At 60.9% G+C, this 26,874-nt stretch overlaps 1 protein-coding gene across 7 annotated transcripts in view; it reads right to left on the reverse strand.

Moving 5' to 3' along the window:
- Nucleotides 1-26,874, reverse strand: part of GTF2IRD1 (GTF2I repeat domain containing 1) — a 101,980-nt gene that overhangs the window by 48,196 nt on the left and 26,910 nt on the right. For 3 of the 7 annotated variants that reach the window (XM_027612589.1, XM_027612587.1, XM_027612588.1), the window contains exons 2-11: nt 20,813-20,941; nt 18,342-18,483; nt 15,701-15,856; nt 13,778-13,961; nt 12,996-13,306; nt 11,916-12,005; nt 10,237-10,320; nt 5,524-5,707; nt 1,485-1,510; nt 502-610 (exon numbers count right to left, since the gene is read on the reverse strand). In XM_027612589.1, coding sequence (XP_027468390.1) covers nt 502-610; nt 1,485-1,510; nt 5,524-5,707; nt 10,237-10,320; nt 11,916-12,005; nt 12,996-13,306; nt 13,778-13,961; nt 15,701-15,856; nt 18,342-18,483; nt 20,813-20,935 — 1,409 coding nt within the window. In that variant the 5' untranslated portion in view covers nt 20,936-20,941. Of the gene's footprint in view, nt 1-501; nt 611-1,484; nt 1,511-5,523; nt 5,708-10,236; nt 10,321-11,915; nt 12,006-12,995; nt 13,307-13,777; nt 13,962-15,700; nt 15,857-18,341; nt 18,484-20,812; nt 20,942-26,874 lie in introns of those variants that run through there. The other 4 variants (XM_027612590.1, XM_027612592.1, XM_027612591.1 and 1 more) reach the window with 2 other exon arrangements.

Here is a 26,874-nt window from a genome sequence, read left to right on the forward strand (position 1 = left end):
TCAGTGAATTCACGGAGCACTGTGGGGGAGGCCTGGGCTGGACATGGTGGTTCTGGAATGAACGAGCCATCCCTGGCCGCCAAGGGCCCAGAGCCTGGGTGGGTGGCACTGGTGGACGGTGGTGACCAGGCCATGAGCTGAGGGCAGGGCCTTGTAGACACGCAGGGCAGATGCCTGACGTAGTCTGGGTGCCAGGGAAGGCTTCTGAGAGACCAGGCAACCTCTGGCTAGATCCTGAGCGGGGACAAGAGCTCACCAGGTGGAAAAAAATCGGCACAGTCTCTGTTCTCCTCTGTCCCTTCGGATTCTCCCTGGCTCACAGCGGGGTGAGGACACAAGGGTGTGTGTGTGTGTGTGTGTGTGTGTGTAGGTGTCAGGAGCTGCTGGGCACGGCATCCTCTGGCCAGCCCCAGGCCTTGCTCCCCCACCCCCTACCCGCAGGTAACACCGCCAGACCGGAGTCGGGGAGGCGGTGGGCCAGGACCTGGCGTGGGGCCTTACCGAGCAGTCCCGGGCAGGTCGAGGACAGATGCACGGGAGATCTCTGTAGAGGTATCCTCTGGCGGGCTGGCTGGCTCCAGCTTCGTGGGGTCTTTGGTAAACTTGTTCCCTGGGCGGAGAGGTGAGGACAGGTCAGGGCCAAGGCCCTCTAGCCTCCTGCCTGCCTATCGGGCACCTGGGCAGTGGCCTGTGCAAGGCTCTTGGCGGCACCCCTTGCGTATGGTCTGGGCTCTACCAAGCCAGGAATGGGTCCTGGGTAGAGAAGGAACATAGGCCCCGGTGCCAGAGGATGCCAGGGATCTGGGAGGGTTGCAGGAGGAAGGAGCAGCCAGAAATAACTGTCCCAGCCTCACATTCACCATTAACGCTGAGGGCACCCTTGGGAAAGAGGCCAAGTGGCCCCCAAGGCCGGACTACAAAACCATTCTCTCATGTAATTATCCCAAGAACTCAGAGGAAGATGCTGACTACCCGCCCCCATTTCACAGATGTGGAAACTGAGGCCCACAGGATCCTGGCCAAGGTCACAAAGCTGGTGGGAAGGAGGGCCAGAACCAGGACCCAGCTCTGTCGCACCCCAAGATCTGTGCTCCCTTTGCTGCACCAGGCAGAGCCCGACTCTCCCTCCCGGGAGGCATGCCGCCCACTGGTTGGCGCCCCCGCGCCCTGGGTTTGCGGCCAGACCTCACTGCTGACCAGCTGGGCTTCAGGGAAAAGAGCAGAACCCACTTCGTAGGAATGTTCAACGGGAAATTAAAGTAAAACTGAATATGCTAACAGCTTAGGAGAGCACCTGACACGTGCAGGTGTTCCCTACACATTAGCTTTACTACTCCCAAGGGGCTGTCTGCGTCTGGGAGCTGTGGGCTGTGTCTACCCGGAGGTGGACGCCGTACCCAGGCTCCCTCCCCGGCCCGGGGCCCTGCGGGATAGCAGCACTTACTCGGCAGCTTCAGAACGGACTAGCCGGTCCCCACACGTACCTGTGAAAATTCGCTCATCAAACATCCTGGGGAGAGAGGAGAGACCGGCGTGAGGGCAATGTAGGCCCAGGGGCCCCCCAGGTTCAGGGACAGGCCTCCACGCAGACCATGGACTGGAGGAGGAGCGGCTGGGGGCCTGCGACCAGTCAAGACCCCGGCATCACCCTGCTCAGCCTGCAAGTCTGGGCCAGGAACAGGAGGGCAGAGGGAAGGTCGGCGTGGAAGCTGGGGTCACCCACCCCTCCACCTCCGGGGGCGCCTGCTGTTCTTTCTGTTCCATCCCAGCCCCCCCACCCCACCTTAGTGGTACCCAGAGGGTTGGGGAGCTGCCGGTAACTGGCATACAGGCTCTGTGGGACCCCCAGACCAGCCTGGACCCCAGAACCAAACGATGCCCAAGGCGGGCCCAGCGGGAAATTCAAACAGAGGCTGAAGTGTGGGAGGCAGAGCTTGGCTCCCCCGCTGCTCCTGGGGGCCCATGTTTATCTGGGGCCCACGAGGCTGAGAAGCAGTCACAGGAGCGACTCTGGGGAAAACCGACTTTCTCTCTGAGACCTGCCTCCTCAGCCCCACCTGGGGACGGGGAAGCTGCCGGCCGGGACTCTGGTTTTATCACCAACAATGTTACCTATTTATCAGTGAGCCCGAGGGGCAGGGGCTCGAGAGACAGCACGGGGCCTGCCCCGGATTCCTGGGTGGGACTGGCGGGCAGATGACAGAGAGGTCAGATGCGGCTCCGGGCCTGTGACAGACACCCTCACGGGCTGCCCGGCCTTGGAGGCCCGCTTGACGGGCGCTGACCAGGCTTGCTGTCCATCTTTGGAACACATCCCAGACTTCTAGGGTCCCCTCCAGACACTCCTCCCCCGTAAGTCCTGCCTCAGGTGGAACCTACGTGTCTGTCCCTCAGGCGGAAACTTGGATCCTCTCGCTGGGGGGCTGGTGTCCTCGTGGGAACTGGGGTTTTGGAGGCCAGGGAGCCTGCCTACCACCGATAACAAGACCCGTAGGCCTTACCGAGTGGCTTCTCCCCTTGACCTCCCCCCACTCCGCAGACACTTGGGCCGCGGCAGAGACTCCACCCGCTGACTGCTCCTAAGACCTTTCTCCCAACTCATTTCTGCCAGGACAATCTCGAATGCTCCGCTGACCGGGATGGGCTGTATACCAGCGGCAAATGTCCGGAGGGCTCTGAACGGAGTAGCCACTGTTCTGTGCGTGTTGCTCACATCCAGTCCTCTCGTCTCCCAACCACGGTGTAAGGCATGGACAACCACTAGCTCCATTTTACAGAGGGCGAAAGTGAGGCACAGAGCAGTTAAGTAACTTGCCTAAGGACACACAGCTGGGAAAGGCAGGGTCAGGGCTCAAAATCAGGCTGTCAGCACCGACGCAAAGCACCGATGCACTTTACCACTCCTTTATACACGAGGGAGAAGGGAGGTCAAGGAAAAGGTCGGTGTTTATTGAGCATCTACTATATGTCAGGTGTGTTACGTCTGCCTCCTCATTTTATGTTGAGAAAAATCAGGGGTGTGTGTGTGTGTGTGTGTGTGTGTGTGTGTGTGTGTGTGTGTGTGTGTGTGTGTGTGTGTGTAAGTGTGTGTGTGTGTGTGTGTGTGTAAGTGTGTGTGTGTGTGTGTGTGTGTGTGTGTGTGTGTGTGTGTGTGTGTGTGTGTGTGTGTAAGCCCCACAGGCTTGGCGCTCAGATGCCACTGACTCGACGCCTGGAAATCCGTTGTCCTCGCGTACTCTGGACTCATCACAGGAGTGACCCCCCTCCCCCCGCCATGACTGGCAGTGGCCTCTGGGGACAGGTGGGGACGCGTGCCTGCGGTCTGTGAAGTCCCCAGTAGTTGTCCTCGCGTACTCTGGACTCATCACAGGAGTGACCCCCCTCCCCCCGCCATGACTGGCAGTGGCCTCTGGGGACAGGTGGGGACGCGTGCCTGCGGTCTGTGAAGTCCCCAGTAGAGCCCAGTGAAGGGCTGGGCCTGTAGGAGGCCCGCAGCAAATACTAGGGAAGAATTAAATAAGCTACGGTGTAGATTGAGGGGGATCAAGGTCAGCCACGGTGAGGACCCAAATCCCATGGTCAGGCACACAAAGGGACACTGGGGTGTCCCTGTAGCTTTCCTCTTACCTAGCCCCCCCATCTGCCTAACAGACTTAGGCAGCAGCAAGAGAGATTTAAGCTAGACAACAGTAGGCACTGCCTGACAACTGATTTCGATTCACTTCCAGAATGATCTGTCACGTGGGACCCTCCCCAAGTCAGGGTTGTGAGGGCAGATGCGGCCCCACCGCCACGAGGGAGCAGGTGAGAGTCTCCTCCTCTCAGTGGGGACCCCCTTTCTCACCCCCATATCCTCCCTGGCGAGCCCTTCCTGGTCTGTGCTGACAACTCTCAGGTGTTTTTTTAATCTCAGACACAGACCTCTCTCTGGAGCTTCTGACTTCTCAATGTGGTCTCCAAAAATTCCATCTCCTGAGCACCCCCAAGTCAGCATACCCCACGTGAACTCCCCGCCCCACCCCTGCTTCCCCCAGTCATACACTCAGACGCAGGGGGTGATCCTGGCCTCCGTGCTCCCCTCTACACTCCCACATCCCAGCCACTGGCAAACCCAGCCAAGCTCAGAATCCACCCCAAACGCAGCCGCCTCTCTCCCTCCGCCCACCAGGCCAGCCCAGCCCACGCCAGGCTTCCTCCCGAGTCTCCCCACCTCCAGGGTTTGCTGCCCACCTCCCAACCTCCGCAGCCCTGCTCTGGCCTCCAGCAACCCTCAAGAATAGCTCTGTGCTGGGGCGCCTGGGTGGCTCAGTTGGTTAAGCAACTGCCTTCGGCTCAGGTCATGGTCCTGGAGTCCCGGGATCGAGTCCCGCATCGGGTTCCCTGCTCGGCGGGGAGTCGGCTTCTCCCTCTGACCCTCTTCCTTCTCGTGCTCTCTATCTCTCATTCTCTCTCTCAAATAAATAAATTAAAATCTTTAAAAAAAAAAAAAAAAGAATAGCTCTGTGCTCTCAGAGTGGACCCCGGGCCCCTGCCCGCGCCCAGCCTCCTTGCAGCGCCGGGCAAGTATCTATTCATTCATTCATTCATTCATTCATTCATTCATTCCACACATACACACTGGGCGTCTGCTACTACTACGTTCTAGGCGCTGGGGGTTCAGCGATGAGCCCAACACAGTCCTTGCCCTCAGTCCCTGCCTTTAGTCTAACAAGCTCGCACGTGAGCAGACGCACACACTGGGAGCGTGCCCTCACAGAGACAGATGCCTGGGAAGTGGCCAGCGCAGTGCTGCCTGGAGGCAGGGGGGTGGATGCCACGGCCTCGGGCCACCCCTCCATCTCTAACCATTTAGGAGGAAGCATCCTGGGAAGTCTGGGCATTGCCTGCAGACCCTGATGCTTACTGGGTGGTGAGTCCAACCAGCTGTGAGGGCAAAGTCTCGGCTGGAGTCAGGAGCCGAGGCTGGGGGATGGGCAGTAGCAGCCCCCCCCCGCCCCCACCAACCCTGGGGGGCTGCTGCTATGGAGTGCTCCATGTTCTGCCTTCTCCCACCCACCCACACCTGGGCCAGGGGAGCCGGCTGCCTGGGAGGACAGGGAGGGCAGTCCAGCCACCAGGAGGTAGGGCCACCCGATGCGGGGTGTGAAGGGGAGAGGCCAGCCGGCCCCACCTGAGCTCAGGTGAGCTCCCCTCTAATGGCAGGTAAGTTCAAAGACCTCAGGTCTTCTTTAGGGGGAGGAAAACGCCTCTTACTAAGACCTATCGGAGGGCCCGCTTGGGCCAGGCAGGGTGCCTCCGTTTCCCGTTCAGGCCTCAGAAGAGGCCAGGAAGGGGGGCGACCGCACAGCTGCCTGGTTAAGGAGCCCGACCCCTCTCCCAGGCCCGCCTGTTCTCTTGGCCGAGTCTGAACCCATTCACTCCAGCCCTGCACCATCATCACCGCCCCCCCATGTCTGCTGTGGTTCCCTGCCCAGCCCGGACACCCCAGCACCCCGAGCCCGGGCCCCGCACCCCACCCTGTACCTCTTAATGATGAAGTGGATGCTGTGTCGCTCCTCCAGGATCCGCTTCAGCTTGGGGACCCCGTAGGTGCAGGGGCGCTTGAAGGGGATCTTGTCCGGGATGCCCACAATCTCCACAGCCTCTGGGTCACAGGCAATCTTCCTGTAGGGGACGGGGACCATGTGGTCCAGGCCCAGGGCTTCCGCTGGAAGGGCAATGGCAAGGCTGAGCATGGGACGGAAGCGGCGGGGCATGCGGGGGCCCCAGGGCCGCCGTCACTGTGACCTTCCCCCGCCCCCCTCCCCTGCACATGGTGCTTCCTCTTGAAAACTGCCTACAGCTTCCCATCCCCCTCAGCGACAGCCAAAGTCCTACCTAGGCTTACGAGGACCCAAGTGACCGGGACCCCATCACCTCTGACCTGATGTCCCTGCTTTCACTGCTGTCTTTCCAGCCTCCTTGTTGCTTCCCTAACAGGCCAGACACAACACCTGCCCCAGGCCCATTGCACATGCTCTTCCGGCTACTGAGACGCTCTTCTCCCAGATCACCATTCACTTCCCTTCCTCCCTTTCCCCATTCAAGTGGCCCCTCCAATGTCACCTCATCAGCCAACAGCCCCCACCATCTCCCCATGGCACACCCTGCTCTATTTTTCATCCCCTGTTTACTGTGACCTGACACTATAAACATATTCTGTACGCTGGTTCACTGTCTGTAACATCAGCTCCACGGGAGCAGGGGGCAGTTGCTGCTCCACGGCTGGGATCTAGACAGGATGGGATATAGGCTAGCTGCTCCCTGCACTCTGTGAGCGAATGAATGGCTGAAGGAAGCTTCTCGGCAGGACTCCTCCAGCCCCCCAGATGTGCTCTTTCCTCCAGGGAGGCGTCTGGCGTTCTTCTCACTCATCAAGGACAGAAACGAGACACAGACAACTTTGCCAATAGCAATGTAGACAGAATCTGGGCTTAGGAAGCGGTGACTTGTTCCTTTCTTCCTTCCAGACCTTTGGGTTTGGTCTTGGGCCACCTTAACTATTCACTTCCATCACACCTCCAAGTTCCCACTCATTCAGGGACCAAGTACTTCTTGAGTACCTACTATGTGCTGGATGGTACTTTCTTGGGTCCCCGGTTCTCCCCAGGGCCTGGGAGGTCTCAGGAGACTTGAGCAGGGCTGGCGGTCCACTTCCCTCCTGCCTCGTCCTTCCAAACTCCCCCGAGGGTCCCGCGTCCCCGGGCCCTTCCTCAGGCCCCTCCCCATCCTGGCCTTGCTCCTCTGCCGGGGCTTTGCCTGTGTCCCAGCAGGTGCCAGCCCCGAGCCGGCCTCCCCTGCGGCCACACCCTGGCCGGGACGCGGCAGGGCTGCCTGGGGCCCTCCCTGGCGCGCCGTCAAGAATTGTTTTTCTGTTGATGCAGCCAGGTCTGCGTCGGCGGCTTTGGCAGCCAGATCCTACTGTGAAGCCACACTTAGCTCGTTGTCAAATTAAACCCTCGAAATCTCAACAGCTGTCAAACCATTTCTTTCCCCAACCCCAGCCCCAGCCGGTGAGCGATGGCTTCGGCGAGTCTATGCACATTTGTCTCCACTCGGGTTCATGTCATTGGCTGGGCCTGTCTCTTCAGCCGCAAGGACAGCCAGGGGACAGAAGGTGACCCCACCTGGCCTCCAGCCTCTGCCCCCTGAGAGGGGGAGACTGCAGCCACCAGGCAGGAGCCTCCGTCCCTCGTAGAGACTCAACCATCTCCCAGGATCGCCCCATTTCTTCTCCATTTTATTTTTTCCCCCGCTGCACCCCCAGCCCCACTGCCGGCCCACTTCACCCAGGGCTGGTGGCCGGAAGGGCAGACCCAGGAGCAGGCTCCACTCGTCCAGGGTCTGCGGGATGCCTCAGGCTGCCACACGAGGTCCTCGCCCCCGGGGACGTCCCCAGTCCTCCTGGGGAACGTCCTTCTCCCCAGGGCAGCTGCAGGGGAAGCTCAGACGGAGCTCTGGCCCGAGAAGGGGCAAGGCCTCAGGCACCCCAAGCCCCGTGCTCCTCCTTGGGTTTGGATGCGGCAAGGCCAAGTGCTGGCATCCGCAAAAGGCTCAGCTTTCTGGAAACATCCAGAGTACACAACAGGCAGGAAGCCTGGCGGCTGCCGTGCCAAATCGGCTGGAGCAGAACGCTCCGAAGGCAGTCGGAGCCAGCCCTCCCCAGGCCCCCTCCCCCTACTGCCCATCCAGCTTGCACCTGCCTACAGGGGAGGAGAAGGGGAGGAGTGTGGGTCGGCCAGAGAGACCACATCAAACGTTATCAGAGGTGCTCAGCTACCCCAGACTCCTCACTAGGCCCCTAGAGCCCTGCTCAGCCCCAACCCCAACCCAGAAGGCGCAGGCTGCCAAAGCCCCAGTGTGGATCAAAGGGCACCTCCTCCATGAAGCCACCCAACTCCTCAAGCCTGTGGAGACCTCGCCTTTCTCTGAGCTGTCCTGTCTCTCCGAGGGCCCCCACCCCCGCGTATTACTGTATACTACCTCATCGCACTGCACGCTGCTGAATACACCTGGAGACACATCTTCAGGCACCTGCCGAAGCACCTTGAGACCAGCGCGGGCCTCAGTGCCTGGCACAGGGTTGGGTGGGGGGAGCTGAAAATGCGTGACTGATAAGTGAGCGAACCAGTAAATGCACGAGAAGAGAAAAGAAGGGAGGGGGCAAGTGTGGCAGGTGACCCAAGAAGTCATGGGGTCTTCAGCTCTGGTTCCTGGCTTGAGAGTTCCCAAACCCCTGGTAATTTCCCTGAGTGACAGGGCTGAGGAGAGAGTCCTATTTTTCCTAATAAACCCCTTTCAACCCACCCGAGTTTATGGTAACGAGGAGCAGGCCCCCAGCACCCTCAGGATGGGGACAGGTTGCCGGGGCAACCAACCACGTGATCAGAGGGTTGACACTTTCGGCCCCACCCCCCACCCCCACCTCCCAGGAGGGGAGAGGGGCCAACATTGAGCTAATCACCAGCGGAGGATATTTTAATCGATCCTGCCTACTTAATGGGACCTCTGTAAAAACTCGAAATGTGGGCTTCAGAGAGCTTCCGGGTTGGTGGATCCATGTGCCAGGAGGGTGCACCCCCAAACTCCACCAGGACAGCAGCTCCTGCGCTCGAGACCCTTCTGGACCTCACTCTATGTACCTTGTCACCTCGCTGCTCATCTGTACCCTTCATAATAAACAGGTGAAGACAGATAAAGTGTTTCCGAGTTCTAGCTGCCCTTACAACGGACTGTCCGAACCTGAGGGGGCGGTCATGGGAACCGTGGATGTGGAGCCACGTCGGACAGAAGTGCGGGTGCCCTGGGGACCCACCCCTAACTGCGGGGCCGTCTTGTGGGGCTGAGCCCTTAACCTGTGGGCTCTGCGTCACTCCCGGTTGTCAGTGTCAGGATTGAACTGCTTGCTGTGGAAAACCCCCTCTTCCGGTGTCAGAAGCATTAGAGAGAGGGTTTTCCTTTAGCGAGGCTGGAGGGGAGGGAGGAACACGGAGAGAAAGGAAGAGAGAAGGAAGAGTTTAAGCCCCATCCTGTCCCTTTTGCTTCAGGTGAGAAGGCCAAGGTTAGAGAGGGAGGTGGCCAACTCCTCCTGGTTGCCCGGGACAAGTGGCTGTGTGTGGCCCCCCAGTGCAGGGCTCCTCCTGGACCTTGTGTGTTCAGGGAGCTCCCGGGGTCCCTGGCCCTCCTCTCTGTCTGCAGGCCTGGGTGGCAACCGTCCCTGCCCTCCCTTGGCCCCATGGGCAGAGGGACTTGCCCACAGCGGTGCGGCACCATTCGGGGGGTGGTGGGTGACACCAGGGAATCCGTGGGGACATGTGTCATGTCCCCGTACTGAGAGCCACCCACCCAGACAAGGGCTATACCATGGCCATTGCCTGCTGGGAGCTTACAGGGGGAACCCCATGAAGGCTGAGTGAGCAGTGGGAGCGCACGGCTGGGGTGCGGGCGAGTGGTGTCCGAGCACCCAGAGCAGGAAGGTCTTACAGGCCACCTGGTCCCGCCCCTGCCTTCTAGCCAACGGTGGCTTCGTTTTCCACGCGGCGCGGCACGAAGCTGGACCACGTGGAGGACACACCTGCCCCAGCGCTCCCCCCATGTGCAGAGAGGGCTGACACGCGTTCTGGGCCCTGCGCGGTCCTGGGTGCCGGGGACAGAGGGGCCGGCGCGGTCCTGCCCAGCCCTCCCCCGGGAACAGACACAGACAGCACGTCAAATGCAGGATGTGTAACGAAGAGGAGCCCATCAGGGCTCTGGGGGTCCCCTCCTGGCCCAGCCTGAGTCTCGAGGAACAAGTGGGAGTCTGCTCCCCAAACACGCCGAGGGCACGCCAGGCAGAGGGCCCAGCACCAAGGAAGGCAAGGGCACCAGGCACGGTGTGTGGGGAACCTGCAAAGCGCATGGGGCCGCCGGCCACTCTCCCGGGTCTCCCCCGCAGGGTCCCCCCCCGCCCACCCCGCCCACCCCGCCCACCTCCCACAGGTGAGTCGAGGTTGGGGCTCTGCCATCAGTTCCGCCCCCTGGAAAAGTCTGGAAGGGCAATATTGACACAACCACCCCCTACCCAGACAGGAGAGGACATGAGCGCGGCCGCTGTGCATATGGCTCCTGCTGTCATGTTAGGGAACATGAGTGACTGCCACGTAATGAGATGCTCAACACGCTGCTGAGGCCACGCGGCGGGCCGCGCCGCCCACTCACCATATCTGCTGTTAAACAGGATCTGCACGCACTCCCGGAGCGTGTTGATGTCCTCGGTTTCCTTTATGAAGGCGTCCCACTTCTCTATCAAAACACAAGAGGTACGAGTGAGGGCGGGTCGCGGCAGGGAACCCAGGGCCCGGCCGCCTCCCCCTCCACTGGACCCTCCTAGCTGGGCCCGGGGGCCCCGGAGACATGGCCACACTGGAGGCCACCGGGTTCACTCCTCTGAGTGAAGGGGCTCAGCTCTTCCACTCACTCCCACCCTGGCCCTTGACACCCCAGCCTCCTCCAGGAGGCAGCCCTACCCAAATCCAGGGTGCTTGGAGGGTCCCCCCACCGCCACCCCCCGCTCTCTTCTCTCGCCTCTGTCAGCCCCCAGGAGCAGTGCGTATTACGCAAGCTCGGCCTGGCCCTCCTGGGTGTCTCCTGCCCACACAGGCAGGGGGTGTGAGTAAGGAGACGCAGAGTCCTGGCCTCAAAGGCACTAATCCTCATGCCTTGTACACCCGGCCTTGGCCCTGCGGCCTCCCTCAAACCCCCAGCCCTGCCGGCCTCTTCCACGAAACCAGAGCCTCTGCCTCAATTTACTATTAATAACTAGAGCCGCCATTCGGTTCATTATAATACCATTATAAATGCCATCTTTAATTTATTTACTTTATTATTTTTGTTGCTTAAAAGATTTTATTTGTCAGAGAAAGAGAGAGAGCGAGCGAGAGCGAGCACAAGCAGGGGGAAGGGCAGGCAGAGGGAGAAGCAGGCTCCCCGCTGAGCAGGGAACCCGATGCGGGGCTCGATCCCAGGACCCTGGGATCATGACCTGAGCCGAAGGCAGATGTTTCACCAACTGAGCCACCCAGGGGGCCCCCCATCTTTAACTTATTAAGAGTTTATTTGTCCTGAGTACTTTGTATAGAATATCCTATTTAATCCCTCATGATATCTTTAAGCATAGACAGTATCCCCACTTTTCAGGTAGGAAAACCAGGCTCAGAGAGGCTGAGTATCTCGCCTGAGATCACCCAGCGAGCCCCCAGTGAGATTCTACCGCAGCTGGTTCCCCTTGCCCACCATGGCCTCCCGAGATGCCACTGCACCTGAATCTCCAGGTCCCCTCCTTGCCATGGATGGACCCTGTTTGGGGCAGTGTGGGGGGGGGGGGGTCTCCACTCTGATCCCAGGGGACTAGGTCTTCTTAAAGAGCCTCTCACTGAAGGCGAGGCCGAGACCCCCACCAGGCATAACTGCCGGAGAGTCTCGCTTCCTCCCTTTTGGTATACAGGAATCCCAAATACAGTGCGGTACTTTTAAAACCCATCCACATAATTTTTGGATCCTCTCGTCTTCCGATGGCCTTCAGCAGCCGCTGCCGGCATCCTGAGTCCAACCTCATGAGAGAGAGATCCTGAGCCAGAAGCACCCAGCTAAGCTGCTCCTGAATTCCGGACCCACACAAACTGTAATGCGTAAACGCTCACTGCTTTGAGCTAAGTCCGGGGTCAGTTTGCTGCACAGCAATACCTGTTACATTCTGGTTTTACTCACACGTCCCTTGTGCGGAGCCGTCCCTCCTTTCTCCCACGAAGACCCAGTGGACGCATTTCCATTTCAGTACACACCACCCCCGGCCCCGGACCCCCCACTCTGGTTGGGGTGCTGCTGTGGGCACCGCCTACCTGACTTGTCATGGACAATGGAGAAGAGGATGCGCTTCGAGGCGTGGACGTTCTGGATGAGAGGACCACCGGGCCCGGGGGGCTTCTGTCCTGGACAAGGGAGAGGAAAGGGACAGGTTCAAGGTGGGCCCCCAGATCTGGCCTGGGTGCAGAGATGCTGGCTCTGGGGTAACAGTCTCATCCACCAAGGAGACCCCCGAACTCAGCCCTAGGGTCATAAACTCAAGGCAAGTTCCCTGCCCAGAGGCCTAAGACATTCTTTGGCAGAGTCTGCTCTCCAAATGGCAGATCAGGGAGGCCAGGATGATGATGTCCGAGGACAGGTGGGGCCCCTATTTAGGTGTCTAAGTCCCACTCCGCTGCTCAGCCCAACATTTGATGGGAAAGGGGGGGGGAGGGAGGTCCCTTTTGCTCCTTCTCCTAACAGTAAGTACAACTTATAAGCACCTACTATGTACCAAGCACTGGACTCTGCTTTAACACAGCAGCTCTCAAGCCTGAACACCCAGCGGAGCCACCTGGCAGATTTAAATACACAGACAGCTGGGCCCCCAGCCGCCCCCTAACCTTGAGATTCAGCAGGACGGCGGCAGGGCCTGAGAATGTGCATTTCTAACTTGCCCTGTCATTTGACCACGGTAATAACCTCGTGAGAGGTCCTACTGGCATCCAACTTTAAAGCTGAGGAAACTGAGGCTCAGGGAGGTAGAGATTTGCTGTGGGACACACAGCCTAGTGGAGGGGCCAGGACAGGAACGTAAGTCTTTCTCACACCCAGCTGTCCCTTCTCCTATTTCGGTACCTCTAATCCAGGCTGGGTATGTCGTCAGTGCTCATTAAATGCTTGTGACTGACTGGCCTGTTTACTCCCTCCACAGACTCCTCTATGGGGTGCCCTCAAACATCTCTCGGTCCCACGCCAATGATACTGTTCACAGAGGTCCCGCCCCAGCCCCTTGGCCCGACATGCCTCCTTCAGCCTGGGGTGGGCCTGAGCACCCCCATCTGCTCAGGGACGGTGCCCCCCCAGGAGTGATCTCTGTCCCACCCCCGGACTCAGGGGTCCCAGCAGCACCTTACCACAGCACTCGGGGAAGTCTTGGGCCCCAGAGGCCTTGGGCTCAGGCCCAGGCCGGCCAAGGCCCAGGTCGCTGGGGGCAAGTGGGCAGGCGGGCGCCTCCTGCTTGAGCTCTCTCGTGGTGTGGTTAGGGAGTGCGGTGCTGTACAGGAAGCTGGCCACAGCAGACGAGGTGCCGGTGGGGGGTAGGTCCTGGGGTGGCCCCTTGGGGGCCTGGCCGTGCAGGCCGCAGTCCCGAGACCCCTTGGCTATCAGGGAGACACCGTTCAGCTCCACTAGGGCCTTCGAGTCCCGCCCGCCATCCTCAAGCGGCCTGGGTGAACGAGAGGACCAGTGACAGCTTTATACACCTGGCCCGCCAGGCCCCAGCCTGCCCTCGGCACAACATGATGGCCGGTGAGGTACACGGGCCAGGAGCCGGTCCCCATTTTACAGCTGGGGGGTGCAGGCCCGGGGCGGGGTTGCGATGTGTCCGGGGCCACAAGGCTGGGCCACTAGAGGAGCTGGGCCCTGCCCCTCGGCCCCCGTGCCCCCCACACCCCCATCACGTGCTCAGATCATGCTCTATGCCTGGGCGTCTGCCTCACCTCCATTGCCAGACTGGGAGCTTTTACAACCGGGGTCCCCCGCAGGTTTCTGAAGTCCCTTCCCCGTGACTGGGTGAGTGGCCCCAGGTGGCTGAGCAAGCATGGGAGCAGGTCACCCTCCCTGGCCCGTCCTGGCCTGACCCTCATGGTCCAGCCACCCTCCCTGGGCCCACTCCCAGGCTGACTGCCTCACTCACCTCTTCAGCTTGAAGCGGATCCGGTGGCTGTGCTCCAGGATGGCCATGAGGGCCTTGGGGTCATAGTCGGCCGGCCTCCGGAAGGCCAGGCCCTCGGGCAGCCCCTGCACGGCCAGCAGCCCCGGCTCCCTGAGCAGCCTCTCGTAGGGCAGGGGCACCACGCTGGCCCTTCCCAGGGCCTCGCCTGTGGGGGAGGGGGTCGAGGAGAGGGTCTAGTATGAGAGGGCAGCCAGGCTGGGCCGGGGGCCGGCCTTGCCCCAGAGCTGGGGCCACATTGAGTCACTCCCTGTGGTGCCGGGTTCCCGGGAAACTGGACCCCACGGGCCCCTTCCCTGCTAACATCTCACAGAACAAGGCCCTGCAGGCTGAGCGGGGCGGGCGAGCACTGGGGGTGGGCCCCTCTGTGTGCACCTGAGGGCCGGGGCTCCCCCACGGCTGGGGCTCCCAGCTTCTCTCGCCATTCTCTCCTCTCTGGGCACCCGGGTGGAGGGGAGAGCAGGGCGCGGGGCTGTGGGCAGGAGCTCAGGAGGAGCCACGGCGGAGAGAGAAAGGAGGGCGGCGGCAGAGAGCCCACAGGGCGGAAGGGAGGAGAGGGAGGGAAGAGGAAATGGGAAGAGCAGACTCCAAAAAAAAGAGAGGTATCAGACAGACAGAAGGTGGTGGGGACGAGGAAGGGGTGAGTGGAGGGGAGGCTGACTGGGGGCTGACGGGGGGGGGATGGCCGAGGGGCCTGAGCTCAGGAACGCCTGTTGTCACTCCCACACTGCAGCCCCTCCCGGAGCCATAAAGAGGCGGCTCACCTCAGATGCTGCCCAAGGTGGGCAACTGGGGGGCTGGGGGGGCAGGGCAGAGTGGGCAGGGGTGCGGGGGAGGGGGTTGAGGGCATGAACCCTGTGGCTGGCAAAGCCAACCACAGGTGACAAGTCCTCCCATCCCAGGTGACCAGTGTGCCCACCCCGGGCCTCTGGGCCTCCCATCCCGCCTAGGCCTCCCCCTCCTCCTGACAGCAGGAGGTTCCTCAGACCTTTGCTCCACAGAACCAAAGGCTGCAGTACAGAAAGGAAGAAAGCCAGAGCTGGGACCCTTAGGGACCACAGGGACCTGCCCAAGGTCACCTGGAGACCATGACGGCTACCACTAGGCCAGAGATTCTGCAACTGGCCACTTGTGAGGGAGGCCAGGCCTGCCCACCTCCCTCACCCCTCAGAGGAAGACTTGGCTAACTAGCGAAGTTAGCTCTCACTCAGTCATTCAACAAACACCCTGCTGCCGACGTCGGCCACTGTCGCTGGGGATGGTGGAGGGCGCAGGCACAGACCCCGGCCCCAGAGAGCACTGGGCTAGTGAGGGGTCAGAGCACAGTGGGTGCCCCAAGGGGGGCACTGAGCCAGTAGCGGGGGCTTCCCAGAGCTGAGCCTTAGAGAATCTAAAGCAGTGTCCGCCGGACAGAGGGGAAGGCAGTCGCAAAAGGCACAGCGGTGCAGAGGCGAGGTGTGAAATGGAGCCAGAGTGGGCCGGAGAACAGGAAGCGGTTTCGTGAGGCAAGGCAGCATGGCTGGAGGGTGGCAGGGACCGGCCACGGTGGGGAGGGTGACGGGGAGCCCCCGAGGCCGTGGAAAGAAGAGCTTTCTGGTCAGACTTGTGCTTTAGGAAGATGCCCTTGGTCACAGGACAGGTGGGGGCAACAGGGAGCCGGCCTGGAGGCGAGGAGACCAGGGCCAGCCCAGGGCCATTTCCAGGCAAGGTGGCAGCGACCAGGGCCAGGGCGGGCCCGGGGCAGTGTGGACGGTGGTTTAGGAAACGGGGCTGGGGCGGAAGAGCCATGCCTGGGGATGCAAGATGAGGGAGGGGCCGCCTCAGCAGGGTGGGGACGGGGGCTCCCACCCGCCTGGGGGCCCCAAATGGAATGAGGAAGGATCTTACTATAAAGAACATCAAACACCTCCTCTACCATCTTCCGTAGAAGGTACACGTCCGAGCCATGCTCCAGGGAAGACCGAGGGATGTTCCGGCCGCCACCCTCGCCCCGCGACACCTTCTTGGGATGCTCTGTCTCTGGCTCCTTCCAGGGGGCCCCTCCTGTGGGACACAGAGCATGCCGGGCCAGGATGAGCACCTGTCTCACCCCTGCCCAGTGAGCTGAGATGTCCCTGCCCCGTGCTGAACCCTGCAGCGGGGCACTCAACATGGAGTAGAAAATGAAGGAAGGAAGGAAGGAAGGAAGGAAGGAAGGAATGAAGGAATGAATGACGAGTGAGCAAGCCCTGCCCCAACCCCCTGCCCAGGGCCAAGGCTGGTCATCTCTGAGTTCCCAGTGCCTCGCACAGGGCTTGGGTCTCATCCTGGTCACCTGTAACTCACTGTGTGACCTTGGGCAAGTCCCTTCCCTCTCTGGGCCTCAGTCTGTGAGCTCTCGCAGAAGACCAGCTGGCCTGGCTCAGAACTGGGGTTCAACCAATGTCCGTTCCGTGCACCCCTTCCTGTGCTCCAACCCTAACGCTGTCTTAAACAGTCGAGGCCCCAGTTTTCCGCTCTGCCCCGTGAGGAGACAATGGGAACCCCAGCAGGAGGCCAAGGGGCTGCAAAGAGGCAAGTTCATGCCAGGCTGGGCCAGGGTGGGGCCCTGGGAGTGTCAGTGGACCCCTGGATAGGGAGATGCTAGACACTGCACTGCAAAGGGGATGAGGGGAGGGCCCGGAGGCCACCTCACAGCTGGGAGCCTGCTCCTCTCCAGGGATCTGCGGAGCTTGAAATAAACCAGCCCAGCGCCCGGTGCTATAAATAGTCGCTGTGCCGGGCTCGGGAAGCCAGGTGCACCTTCCGCAGGCCCAGCCTGGCCAGGCTGGGGCCACAGGACCCGGCCACTGTCTATTCTACCCTGGGCCAGCCCCCACCCAACCTCGGAGAGCGGACAGGCTCGGAGAGCTGGGTGGGGGCGGGGGCGGCTGGGGAAGCAGCTGGACCCCAGTGATGACATGCCCAGTGCCGGGGGCCAGCCTTCCCCGAAATGGCTGATGGAGGTTCCAGACCCCAGGTGTAACGCAGACGTTAATAATGGCAAGGACAACGGCTAGCATTTACTGTGTGTGAACCCAGTGTCAGGCACTGTTCTCGCCTGCATCAGATCGACTTAATCCTCAGATCGACCCGCAAGGAGGGCAGCACTGTCCTCCCTTTTCATAGACAAGGAGGTTGAGGCCCAGCAGCCGGCAGGTGGCAGAGCCGGGACGGAGCCCCAGACGCCTGCCTTCAGGGCCTGCTCTTAACCCTAAGAGCTCAGAGTCCCAAATCGTGGGCTCGAGCGGCCGCTCAGGGGCTGGCCTTCAGCGCTGGGGCCAGGCCCTAAACTTGCAGGGCCTAATCCACCACAAAGGTGAAGATGACGAGCTTACCAGGAGCACGGATGTAAATTTAGGGCATGAGAAGCCGGCACAGTGTGGGGAGTAACCACAGGGGTTGGGGCGGTGGGGCGGGGGAGGGTTGGCGACTGGGGGTGGGGGGCACAGACAGGGGCCCGGGCAGGCGGGAGGAACGTGGACGCGGAGGCTGGGGAGGCGTCTGCCGGCAGAGGAGAGGAGGGAGGGCCTCCCACGTCGGGAGACAGTGGGGACAAAGGCAGAGGGGAGCATGCACACAGAGCCGGTGAGCTAGCACTCAGCCCAGTACCGCCGGTAGTGAGGGATGCCGGGAGGGGTGACGCAGAGGGGCTGGGTTATGAGGGTCTAAAGGCCCCAGCAGCAGTGTTGAGGAGTTGGGGCTTCAGAATGACCCCCCTGCTTCAGGGCTCCCGGCTCCCAGCTCCGAGTGTTGTTCTCTTTTGCAAGTGACCAGGAACCCCTGGCAGGGCTCCCAGGGGGAGGGGTGGGGGGGGAGTGTCCTGCTACACCTCCCCGATTCTGAAGGGGTACAGCACAAAGAGCACGGGTTTCAGAACAGAAACCCGGCCTCCGTCACTTGGCGGCTCGGTCTCCCTGGGCAAGTGGCTTCTGCTCACCATGCCTCAGTTTCTCCCTTGTAAACTGGGAGCGGTTTCCTGAGCCTGCTGGGGAAAGTGAACAGAGCACGTGGCCTGGCTCAAAGCACTACTGATCGCAACACGACTAACCGCTCGAGATATCAAGCATTTCCTTCGTGCTGCAGGTGTCCTCAGTCACTTCGTCCCCAAGAGCCACCACGAGGTGGCTCCAGATCGTTACTATAGCAACGACGGTGCCTACCTCACTGGGTTGACGTCGGGATAACTGAGTTACATGGCGAAGGGTGCTGCACACAGCAGGTGCTCAATAAGCATTAGCTGAACGAGGGCACTGGGTCCCTGTGTGTCAGAGGTAACACCAGGCCTCAGTGTCCCCTTCTGCCAACGAGCACGCAGACGTGTCTGGGTCTGGCCCGCCCCAGGGTGGAGTCAGCTAGTCTCTATGGACCGAGGGACTGCTGGAGACTTCACGCCCCGGTGACGCCACACTGGGACGCCCGCACAGCCCCTGACACAAGGCCCCCTGGAATTGCTCTGGGGACCCTCAGGGACCACAGGCCCCACCCACTGGAGCCCTGGGGTACTCACGGCAGAACCTGAGGAAATCTGACTGCAGCTCGTTCCGTGCGTTCAGGAACATTCTCCCCTTCTCGGTGCCCACCACGAAGGCACTCTCATCATGGACAGCAACACAGGCCACCTCCGCGTTCAGCTTGGAGAGCGCCGAGCACTGCAGGGGGAGTGGGGTATGTGAGCCTGGAGGAGGTCCCCCAGCTTAGGGACACCTCCAGTGACAGCTCTGGGGGTGGGACGAAGCTCCCAGCTGCCTAAGATCCTACCAGCAGCTCCAGGGAGAGGTCACCCCTCCATGGTTCTCAGTCGGAGTCTGCAGGAGGAAGGAGTGAATGACACCCCTACCCCCCAAGCTTGGCCAAGGTCAAGGGAGAAGACAGGTCATGGAGCCCCCAGAAGAACAAAGACACAGGGCCCCTGCCCTTCCCTCCTCCCAGGTCCTCCTGGCTCTAGAGGGGTTCCTGCCTGAGGCTTGGCCCCAGCCCCAGGGACAATCCTGTCTGGTTTTCTTAAAGTCCTAAATGAGAGGAGGTTGGGGGGGGGGGGGCGCCCAGGAGAATCAAGGCTTGAGCAGATCCAGGTTTCAATCCCGCATCAGCCACTTCCTGCTGTGGGACTGATGCACGTCATTCCCCTCTCTGGGCCTGATCTGCAGAATGGGGACAGGCAGCCCAGCTCCCAGGCTTTCAACGGGCTTGGTTGTGGGGATTCAGCGAGGCCTGGCAGGCAGGCAGGAATCTCTAAACCGTGGTATCTCCTGTGGGTCCACAAACAGAGGTCATTTTTGTAGCCCCAGAGTTGAGGGGTTGGCAGGCCCCCTGCACGAGAAGCCCTAACACAGGGGCCCTGCAACCAAGACCACCAGCATCTCAGCCCTCCGACCTAGGTCAGCAGATCTCTGCCTGCAAAGCTCTCAGCGTGCATTCGGCGCCCCGTGAACACTGGTTTTTATGTGAGTTTGGTAGCGCTCTGCTGGGCAGTCAGGGAGTCTGGCTTCTCATCCCAGTTCTGCTGCTGTGTGACCTAGGACAGGTTTCTCAACCTCTCTGGGCCATAATCATGCCTCTCAGCTTCAGCCCAGAGTCACTCTGCTGAGGAAGCCGGGGACATTGTGGAGCTGACAGGCCTGTCCCCGGGGATCTCCTACAGTGAGGGGTGTGTGTTGATTTCCTGCTAAGATTAAAATAAAAACCTGCCGCTCACTTTCCCCTTGGCAATGCTGCAAAACGTTAACAAGCAAAGGAGACAAATAGAGTCAGTTGTTCCCAACACACGAGTGGCCAAAGGAGCTGGAGAGATACTTACTTCCCTGTGTGGTCACTCTCCAGGGAATCGGCTTCCCCAGAGGCACACAGAACGGGGCTTGGAGGAAAGGCCTGGAAGAGGGTCTGCCCCACGGCCCCTGACCACCCGAGGACCCAGGCCCCAGCCCCGGCGGATGCCAGCATCCAGTCACTGCCGAGCAAGGGTCATCATCACCCTTGGGGTCCGTCCGGAAACCCAGGAAGGGACCTAAGGACAGGGGGAGCATGTCTCATCCCCGCCACCAGGCGAGCTACGGGGGCCCTGCTCCTCTGAGGAGCCTCTGTAACGCCCTCTAGAGCAGTGCTGTCCGACAGAACTTTCTGTGAGGATGGAAAAGTTCTGTCGGGGCGCCTGGGTGGCTCAGTCTGCCTTCAGCTAAGGTCATGATCTCGGGGTCCTGGGATCGGGCCCTGTGTCGAGCTCCCTGCTCAGTGGGGGGCCTGCTTCTCCCTCTCCCTCTGCCCCTCCCCACCCTGCTCGTGCTCTCTCTCTCTCTTTCTCTCTCTCAAATAAATAAAATCTTAAAAATCACAAAACAGGCCACGCTGTGTGACTCCAGGCAAGGTGCTGCCTTCTCTGAACTTCAACTTCACCATCCTAACATGCAGGAATGTAGCTAACGGACGCCAGACAGCTTCTAACACCCCGTTACTCTCTATCCCAGAACTTCTCCCCCCAGGAAAAGGCTACAGGAAAATGACATTATAATTTCCTCATTTGGGATAAAACACTACAGGCTTAGGTACGTAAGCAATCGTGCCAAAGGAGTGATTTACGAGGCCTCATTCCTCTCTCCTGGCCCCGAGACGCAGTTATAGCTCGTGCTTTAACTTCGGGGATTACAGCTTTCTCATGAGTCAGGTCCCTTCCTCGGAGACCTGTGACCTTCCCAGGGATGGGACCTGAATGGCAAAAGGCGATGAAATGAGGATAAGGGGTGAGGGGGCCAGGGGGCCAGGGCCAGCGCTGAATTCCAGGGCCGGATTTTCACATCCTTGGCCTCACTCAAGCCTCCCCCTGCCCGCCCCCCATGCAGGCAGATGGGGACAGTGAGTCCCAGGGGGCCGAAGACCCCTCCGTCCCTCCCCCCCGCCCGAGGTGGCAGAGGTGGGACTCGAGCTCAGACATCTGCTGACAAAGGCCGGGACTTCCGCCCCTCCGGGGCAGACCAGGGCACTCACCATGGAATCTAACGCAGACACAAGGCTGGTGATGATCTCGTCTTTGCGGGTGAAGGCGGAGCTCCAGCGGTCGGGCCCGCAGCTGTTGGTGGGAATGTCGCAGCGCTTCCCCAACAAGGCCATGGTCACCTGGATGGAGGGAGGCCGCGGAGGTGGGCGTGTGCCCCAGGGCGTGGTCCCCACGGCGGCGGATGCCCACCCCAACCCCGCCAGGCCCCCAGACCCCCAGGGCCGCCTCTACTTCCCAGGTGGGACGAACCAAGGGCTGGCCTCCCCTCTCCCCAAGGGGTTAGACGCATGAAGACATTAGAGCCCCCATGCAGGGCCTAGTTAGGGAGGAGGCCGCACACAGCTCCGGGCAGGCACGGGCACACGCGGCGGGGTAACTGAGGAGTGCGCTCCATGGCATGTCCCCCAAATCTGCAACTCCAGGGCTGAGCCCAGTACCACGACCAGTCCGCCTGGCACCTCAACTGCCAACTTTCCCCTGCACGTAGCTCTGGCCATGGCTCTCCCTTGCTCACACACCCTCCATGGCTCCCTACTGCCCACGTTAGCTCTGGACTCCTGCCCCTCGTCCAACTCCCCCTCCACAACCCACACTCCGGGTGCTCTAAGAATCACCGTTCCCCAAACATACCCACGTCCTTCATGGCATCCCAACTGTCACAGGTTTCCCTCTCCCTGACCCAAGTGGCCTTCTGGCCCCTCTGTCATCTGCCGATGGCCCACCCAGCTTTCAATTGTCACCGCTGCTCAGGGGGTGCCCTCAACAGCTCCACTTCCTGCCCCTTCCCGCCCTGGCTGGGCCAGGTGTCCTGGCTGGCCTCCCACATGTCCCCAGGCTCCTCTGTCACAGCTTTCTATCAAGCTGCAATGGGCAAGGCCACGGTCCCGAGGCCCACGAGCCCCAGTCTCAGAGGTTCAGAAAGACAGTGGAGACCACTTCATCTCAGGACAGGGTTTCCCCAAGACAGGACTTTGCCCCATTGTCATGAGGCTCCTGGAGGACAGAGGTGCACCCTCCCCTTGTTGGGGTGCCCTCAGACCAGGGCCCAATGCCAGGGCTCCCCCAGGCAGGGGACAGGCCTGCTGCCCCTGCACCACCTGGCCCAGCCTGGGCACCCACTAGACACAAAGGTCAGCCTCCCCTGCGTCCGGTTCCGTCCTGCCCCTCCCCTACCAGAACCTGAGGAGGCAGGTCCGGGGTGCCACCCACAGGCTGCCCCAGTGCCCCTCCCTCGAAGGCAGGGACCCTTGGTTTCCCAGGAGCCGGCAACCAGGTCAGGGGTGCGAGCAGGGAGCAGGGCTGCAGGCCTCAGAGTCTGTGGATCACCTGGCCTCCCTGCTTCCTGCAGATGGGGGGTGGGGGCACCAGGCAGGCTGACGGCTGGGCCCGATGTCTTAAAGGGTGCCAAGCCCCGAGCGTCTTCTGCCACCGCAGCTGCCCCCTGACCATAAGCTCTGTGAGGGCAGGGACCGGCTTGCCAGTCACTGCTGCACCCCCAGGGCCCAGCTCAGGGCCGGCTGTGCGCGACGGGCCAAGGTGGGGCGTGGTCCGCACCACAGACTGGAGGCCTTTCGGTGAGTCATGGAACCAGCGATACCAAATGAGTGTCAGAGTGCATTACACGTAACAAGGTAAGAAGTGTCCCAACTGCAGTTGTGGAAACATACGAAGGAATTAGGAAAGCACTCGAGCCTGCCTCCTGCCTCAGGTCTGGCCCGAGTCTGCTATTTGGCTGTGAATAAATATTGATTTTAACAACTGGCCGGTCAGCAGTTGGCCAACATGTGAATTGGGTTCACTTCGAAATGTTTACAAGACGTAGTTCTTCAACCAGGTTGCAATTTTACAAATGTTTTAAGTCCACAGTATTAAGGGACGTGGAGGGTGTGACAGGCCATGGACATCCTCATGGGGTCACAGGCAGCCAGTGGCCAAAACCTGGGGCCTTGTGTGGCACAAAGCCCACTGGAGGGTCTGCCGTGTGACCAGCTGAGAGGTTTGCCTGCCTGGGGCGCTTGAAGGTTTTTCCCCTCCCTTCGGCCAACCCCTCGAGCCATTCCCAGAAAGACCTCAGCCTGCCAGCCTCCCGGCCCAAATTGAATCAGGGCAAAGCAGGAGGCACCAGACAGCCCTGGCCTCCAGGTCGCCCCAGACAGCTGGTGGCTCCTTCCTGCAAAATCCTAATCCATTTAGGAAGGAACCAGGGACTCAGGGAGGGAAGGACGGAGGGAGGGTGGGAGGGAGGAAAGGGGAGCTCGGCTTGGGCTAGCCCCCAGGCTCCTTGTCCAGGGGAAGGTGGGTGCACTTCGGGAGGCAGAAGACCCTCCTGCAAAGGCCTGAGGCCTCTGGGAGGGGGCAGGCTCCATGCAGCTGGAGCCGCTGTGCATGGGCCAGAGGCGCAAGAGCCCTGGGCCTGGGAAGAAAACCACCCAATAAAACCAACAAACTACGCAGAATAGAGAACAGGAAGATGAGAGCAGTAAACCAGGAGGCACTGAGTGGCCAGCATAAACAGGAGAGCGTCCTGGGGGTCGGCGGGTCGGGGGGAGGGCGGTGAGGACGGGAGCCATGGCGGAGCCCTCGCGCACACAGCACAGAGGCTAGGGCTGGGCAAGGCTGGAGGCACCCAAGTGCTGCTCTGAGGCACCCAGGGGAGGACACGAAAAGCGTCATGTCAGGGAACAGGCAGCTGGCTCCTGAAGCAGGGGAGAGGTGGGGAGTGACTGTGAGCCACCCTCGGGTTCCTGGGTGGACAAGGCGTGCAAGGGCCGGGAGGCGAGCAGGGATGCCGTGAGCAAGCATCCTCTCTCCCCCGACAGACACTTCTCCCGAGGCTGCCAGGGGGCCACCCACCTGGTTTACCTCCCACCTCCCGGCCATTTGCCCTGCTGGCTATAACCAAAACCCAACCGCCGGCACCGACCGCTAACCCGACCACTGACACTGACCGCTAACCCGACCTCAGGCACCAACCGCTAACCCAACCGCTGGCAGAATGCGGCTCAGTCCTGGCCCCTCCTCTTCCCCGTCCAATTCTGTCCCTCTCTGCCAGGCAATCTTTTGGCTTAATGTCACCTAGGGGCTGGTGACTCTCGGTTTCTCTCCCTCTCCTCTCCTTGAACGCCACCTCCTCCTCTTCAATGTCTAAGAGGCAACTCGCCAGGAGCAGGCCCCACGTTTCCCGCTCAGATCTGCTCCTCCCCGGCCAGCCACTCGGGCGCTCGGGCTCACACCGAGGCCTCATCCCCGGCTCCCTTGTCCCTCACTTCTAAAACGATGCAGGGAGAATGCCGTCCATGCGGCTCCGGAAAGCACCCAGATCTGTCCACCTCTCATCACCGCCAGGGCCCCCTCCCCACCCAGGCCACCATCCTTGCTCGCCCACGCCACGGCCAGGCCTCCTCGCTGGCCTCCCTGCCCTTCTCTCGTCACCACGGTCCCTCCTGCCAACAGCAGCCACGTCAGTCTCACGCCACTGTTCTGCTTGGAAGAGTCAAAGTAACAGCTCCGAGCATAGGTGCTGTGTGAGCCGGGCCCACCTGCCATCGGCCCTCTCCGCTCCGCGCTGGGCTCTGGCTCCGTCCTCCTTTTGTCCCTCACATGCCACCTGCACTCCCCTCTCCGGGCCTTATGCCTGCAGTTCCCCCCGTGCAGCGGGCTCTTCCAGGCCTGCCCCTCGCTCCATCAGCCCCGACCCCCAGCTCCTCGGCGCCCCGTCCCTGACCGCACGGCAGCCCCACCCTCACACCGGCTCCCCGTCTCTTCTTTTCCGCACAGAATCTGCTGCCATCTGAAGGGACTTGCTCATGTGCTTCTCGCCCGACTACCCCAGCAGGAATGGGAGCCCTGGGGGGCTGGGGTCGCGCCTGCCAGGTTCACCGGATGCCCGCTGCCTCGACGCCTGCTTGGGTTTTCATGGGCACGCAACAAATATTCGCGGAACCAGCCAGTGTGATGGGCGGCAGGAACCGGGACGGTCACAAGCTACATGCAGAGTGACAAGTTCGGGCTTGGAAGGCTCTCAAAAAATAAAAAAAAATTAAAAAATAAACAAAGGCAATGTGTGACACGGCAAGTCTGGATGCGTTTGGATCGCAGAGGAACGGTCCAGGAACTGAAAGTGACAGAAGCTGCCGGGTTAGCCAGGCGTCCTGGACAGGTGCTCCTCTCGCGGCCCAGGACCCCAGCACCAGCACCCGTGGACACCGGTCTGGGGTGGGGCACCGGCGTGTGTCACCCTCTTTGTTTACGTGATCCTCCATCGCAGAGGCAAGGACCCCCAGCCGGTGGGTACTGAGGATAAGGTCATTATGTCTGTCTGTTCTCAGGCCTGCTCCTGTCCTTCAAGAAGTGGTGGGAGAACTGTACTCCTCACACTCACCAGGATGGGGGGGGGGGCGGGGAGGACAGAAACATCAGCTGATTGAAGCCATGGCTGATGCACGGCTAGGGTGATCAGCTTGCCCCGGTTCGCTCCAAACCTCTCTGAGTTTAGCACAGAAAGTCCCCTGTCCTGGGAGACTGAGGCAAACTGAGACCGCTGGTCACCCCACGACACAGGGACCAAGAGGTCTATATGCCCCTCCCAGATGCTGAGAACAAAGACGGACAGACAGGAAGGCGAAGTGATGGACACTAGGGCCTGTCCTCAGGTCCAAAAAATCAATTTTGGGACTCCTGGGTGGCTCAGTCGGGTAAGCATCAGTGACTTCAGCTCAGGTCACGATCTCGGGGTCCTTGGATCGAGCCCCGCGTCTGGTTCCCTGCTCAGCAGGGGGTCTGCTTCTCCTTCTCCCTCTGCCTGCCTCTCTGCCTACTTGTGATCTGTCTGTCAAATAAATAAAATCTTTTAAAAAAATCAATTTTACCTAATCAGGTGAGAGATGGGCTGGGCGGCTCCCGGGGGAGGGGATAGGCCCTCCTTCTCCAGGGAGATTTCAAGGAGCTGGCGGAAAGCCACTCTCTTGACCTGTCTGGAGACCAGATGGGGGCCAGGGTCTTGTTTTATGAAGCACTGAAAGGCAGAGCAGGGGTGGGTGAAGACCCTGGGTCCCAGGGGAGCCTGACACGCAGCCAGGTACAGCCGGGATGATCTCTGGGCACGGTTCCAGCTCCAACATCCCGATTCCAGTTTCTGAGCAGCTCTGCTCTTCCTGCCTGATGCCCTCCCTCCCCCACCCCCCCAAGCTGGGGACTCCTTGCCCACACAGCAGCAGCTTTGCTGACCGCCAAGAGCTGGAGGCCAGCCCAGTCTCCGAGCCAAGGAGTAGCCAAGCGCTTATGTGCCCGTCTGAGTCACTACAGCCCCGACCCAGGGCAGACCTGTCTCCAGTCAGGAGGCACCTGTGGGGGCCAGGCCCAGAAAGCCCACGGGCACCTCGGCTGGGGTCTCTAATCCCAAACACCTCGCACGGGGCGCTCCAGGCCAGCTAGGAGGCTCGGTGGGGGGGTATCCCTGTGCCTGTCCTTTCCGCCGCCCGTGGCCTGCTTGCCTGGGGAGACAGGTACTCACTCTGGCAGGTACCTGATCTCTCGCGGTGACATGTGGCCCAGCAGGAGAAGCGAAGGGGGCTGATGGGGTAGGAGGTAGGAGAGGGGTGTGCAAGCAAAAAAGTCAGGGCTGCAGAGGAACCTCTCGGCCCAGCCCATCTAAAACTCTCCTTCCCCACCAGCATCCGGATGCTCCCTCATCTAAGGGTTCAACCCCCCCCCCACAACTCCCCCTCCCCTCCTTGCCCTGCTTCCACTACCAGCTCCTTCCTCCCCTCCCGGGCTGCAGATCCAGCCTCACGGCCACCAACCATGGCCGTCCACCAGGGCCCCCTCGGACACTGCTGTCCCACTCATGAGCACTCTGACATCTGTGACCGCTGTCCAGGGAGCGGGCTGGATGGAGGGGACTCGCCCCATTTTAAGGGTGAAGAACCCAAGACCTATAGGACCTTCCTGTTCAAAGTGAGTGACAAAGCCAGGATGACACGTGGGACATCTGACACAACCAGTCCCTTTTTGCTCCTACTTGGGGCAAGAGTCCTCGTTCTGAGGCGTGGGG

The sequence above is a fragment of the Zalophus californianus genome, chromosome 10 (genome assembly GCF_009762305.2).
Source record: "Zalophus californianus isolate mZalCal1 chromosome 10, mZalCal1.pri.v2, whole genome shotgun sequence".
NCBI lineage: Eukaryota > Metazoa > Chordata > Mammalia > Carnivora > Otariidae > Zalophus > Zalophus californianus.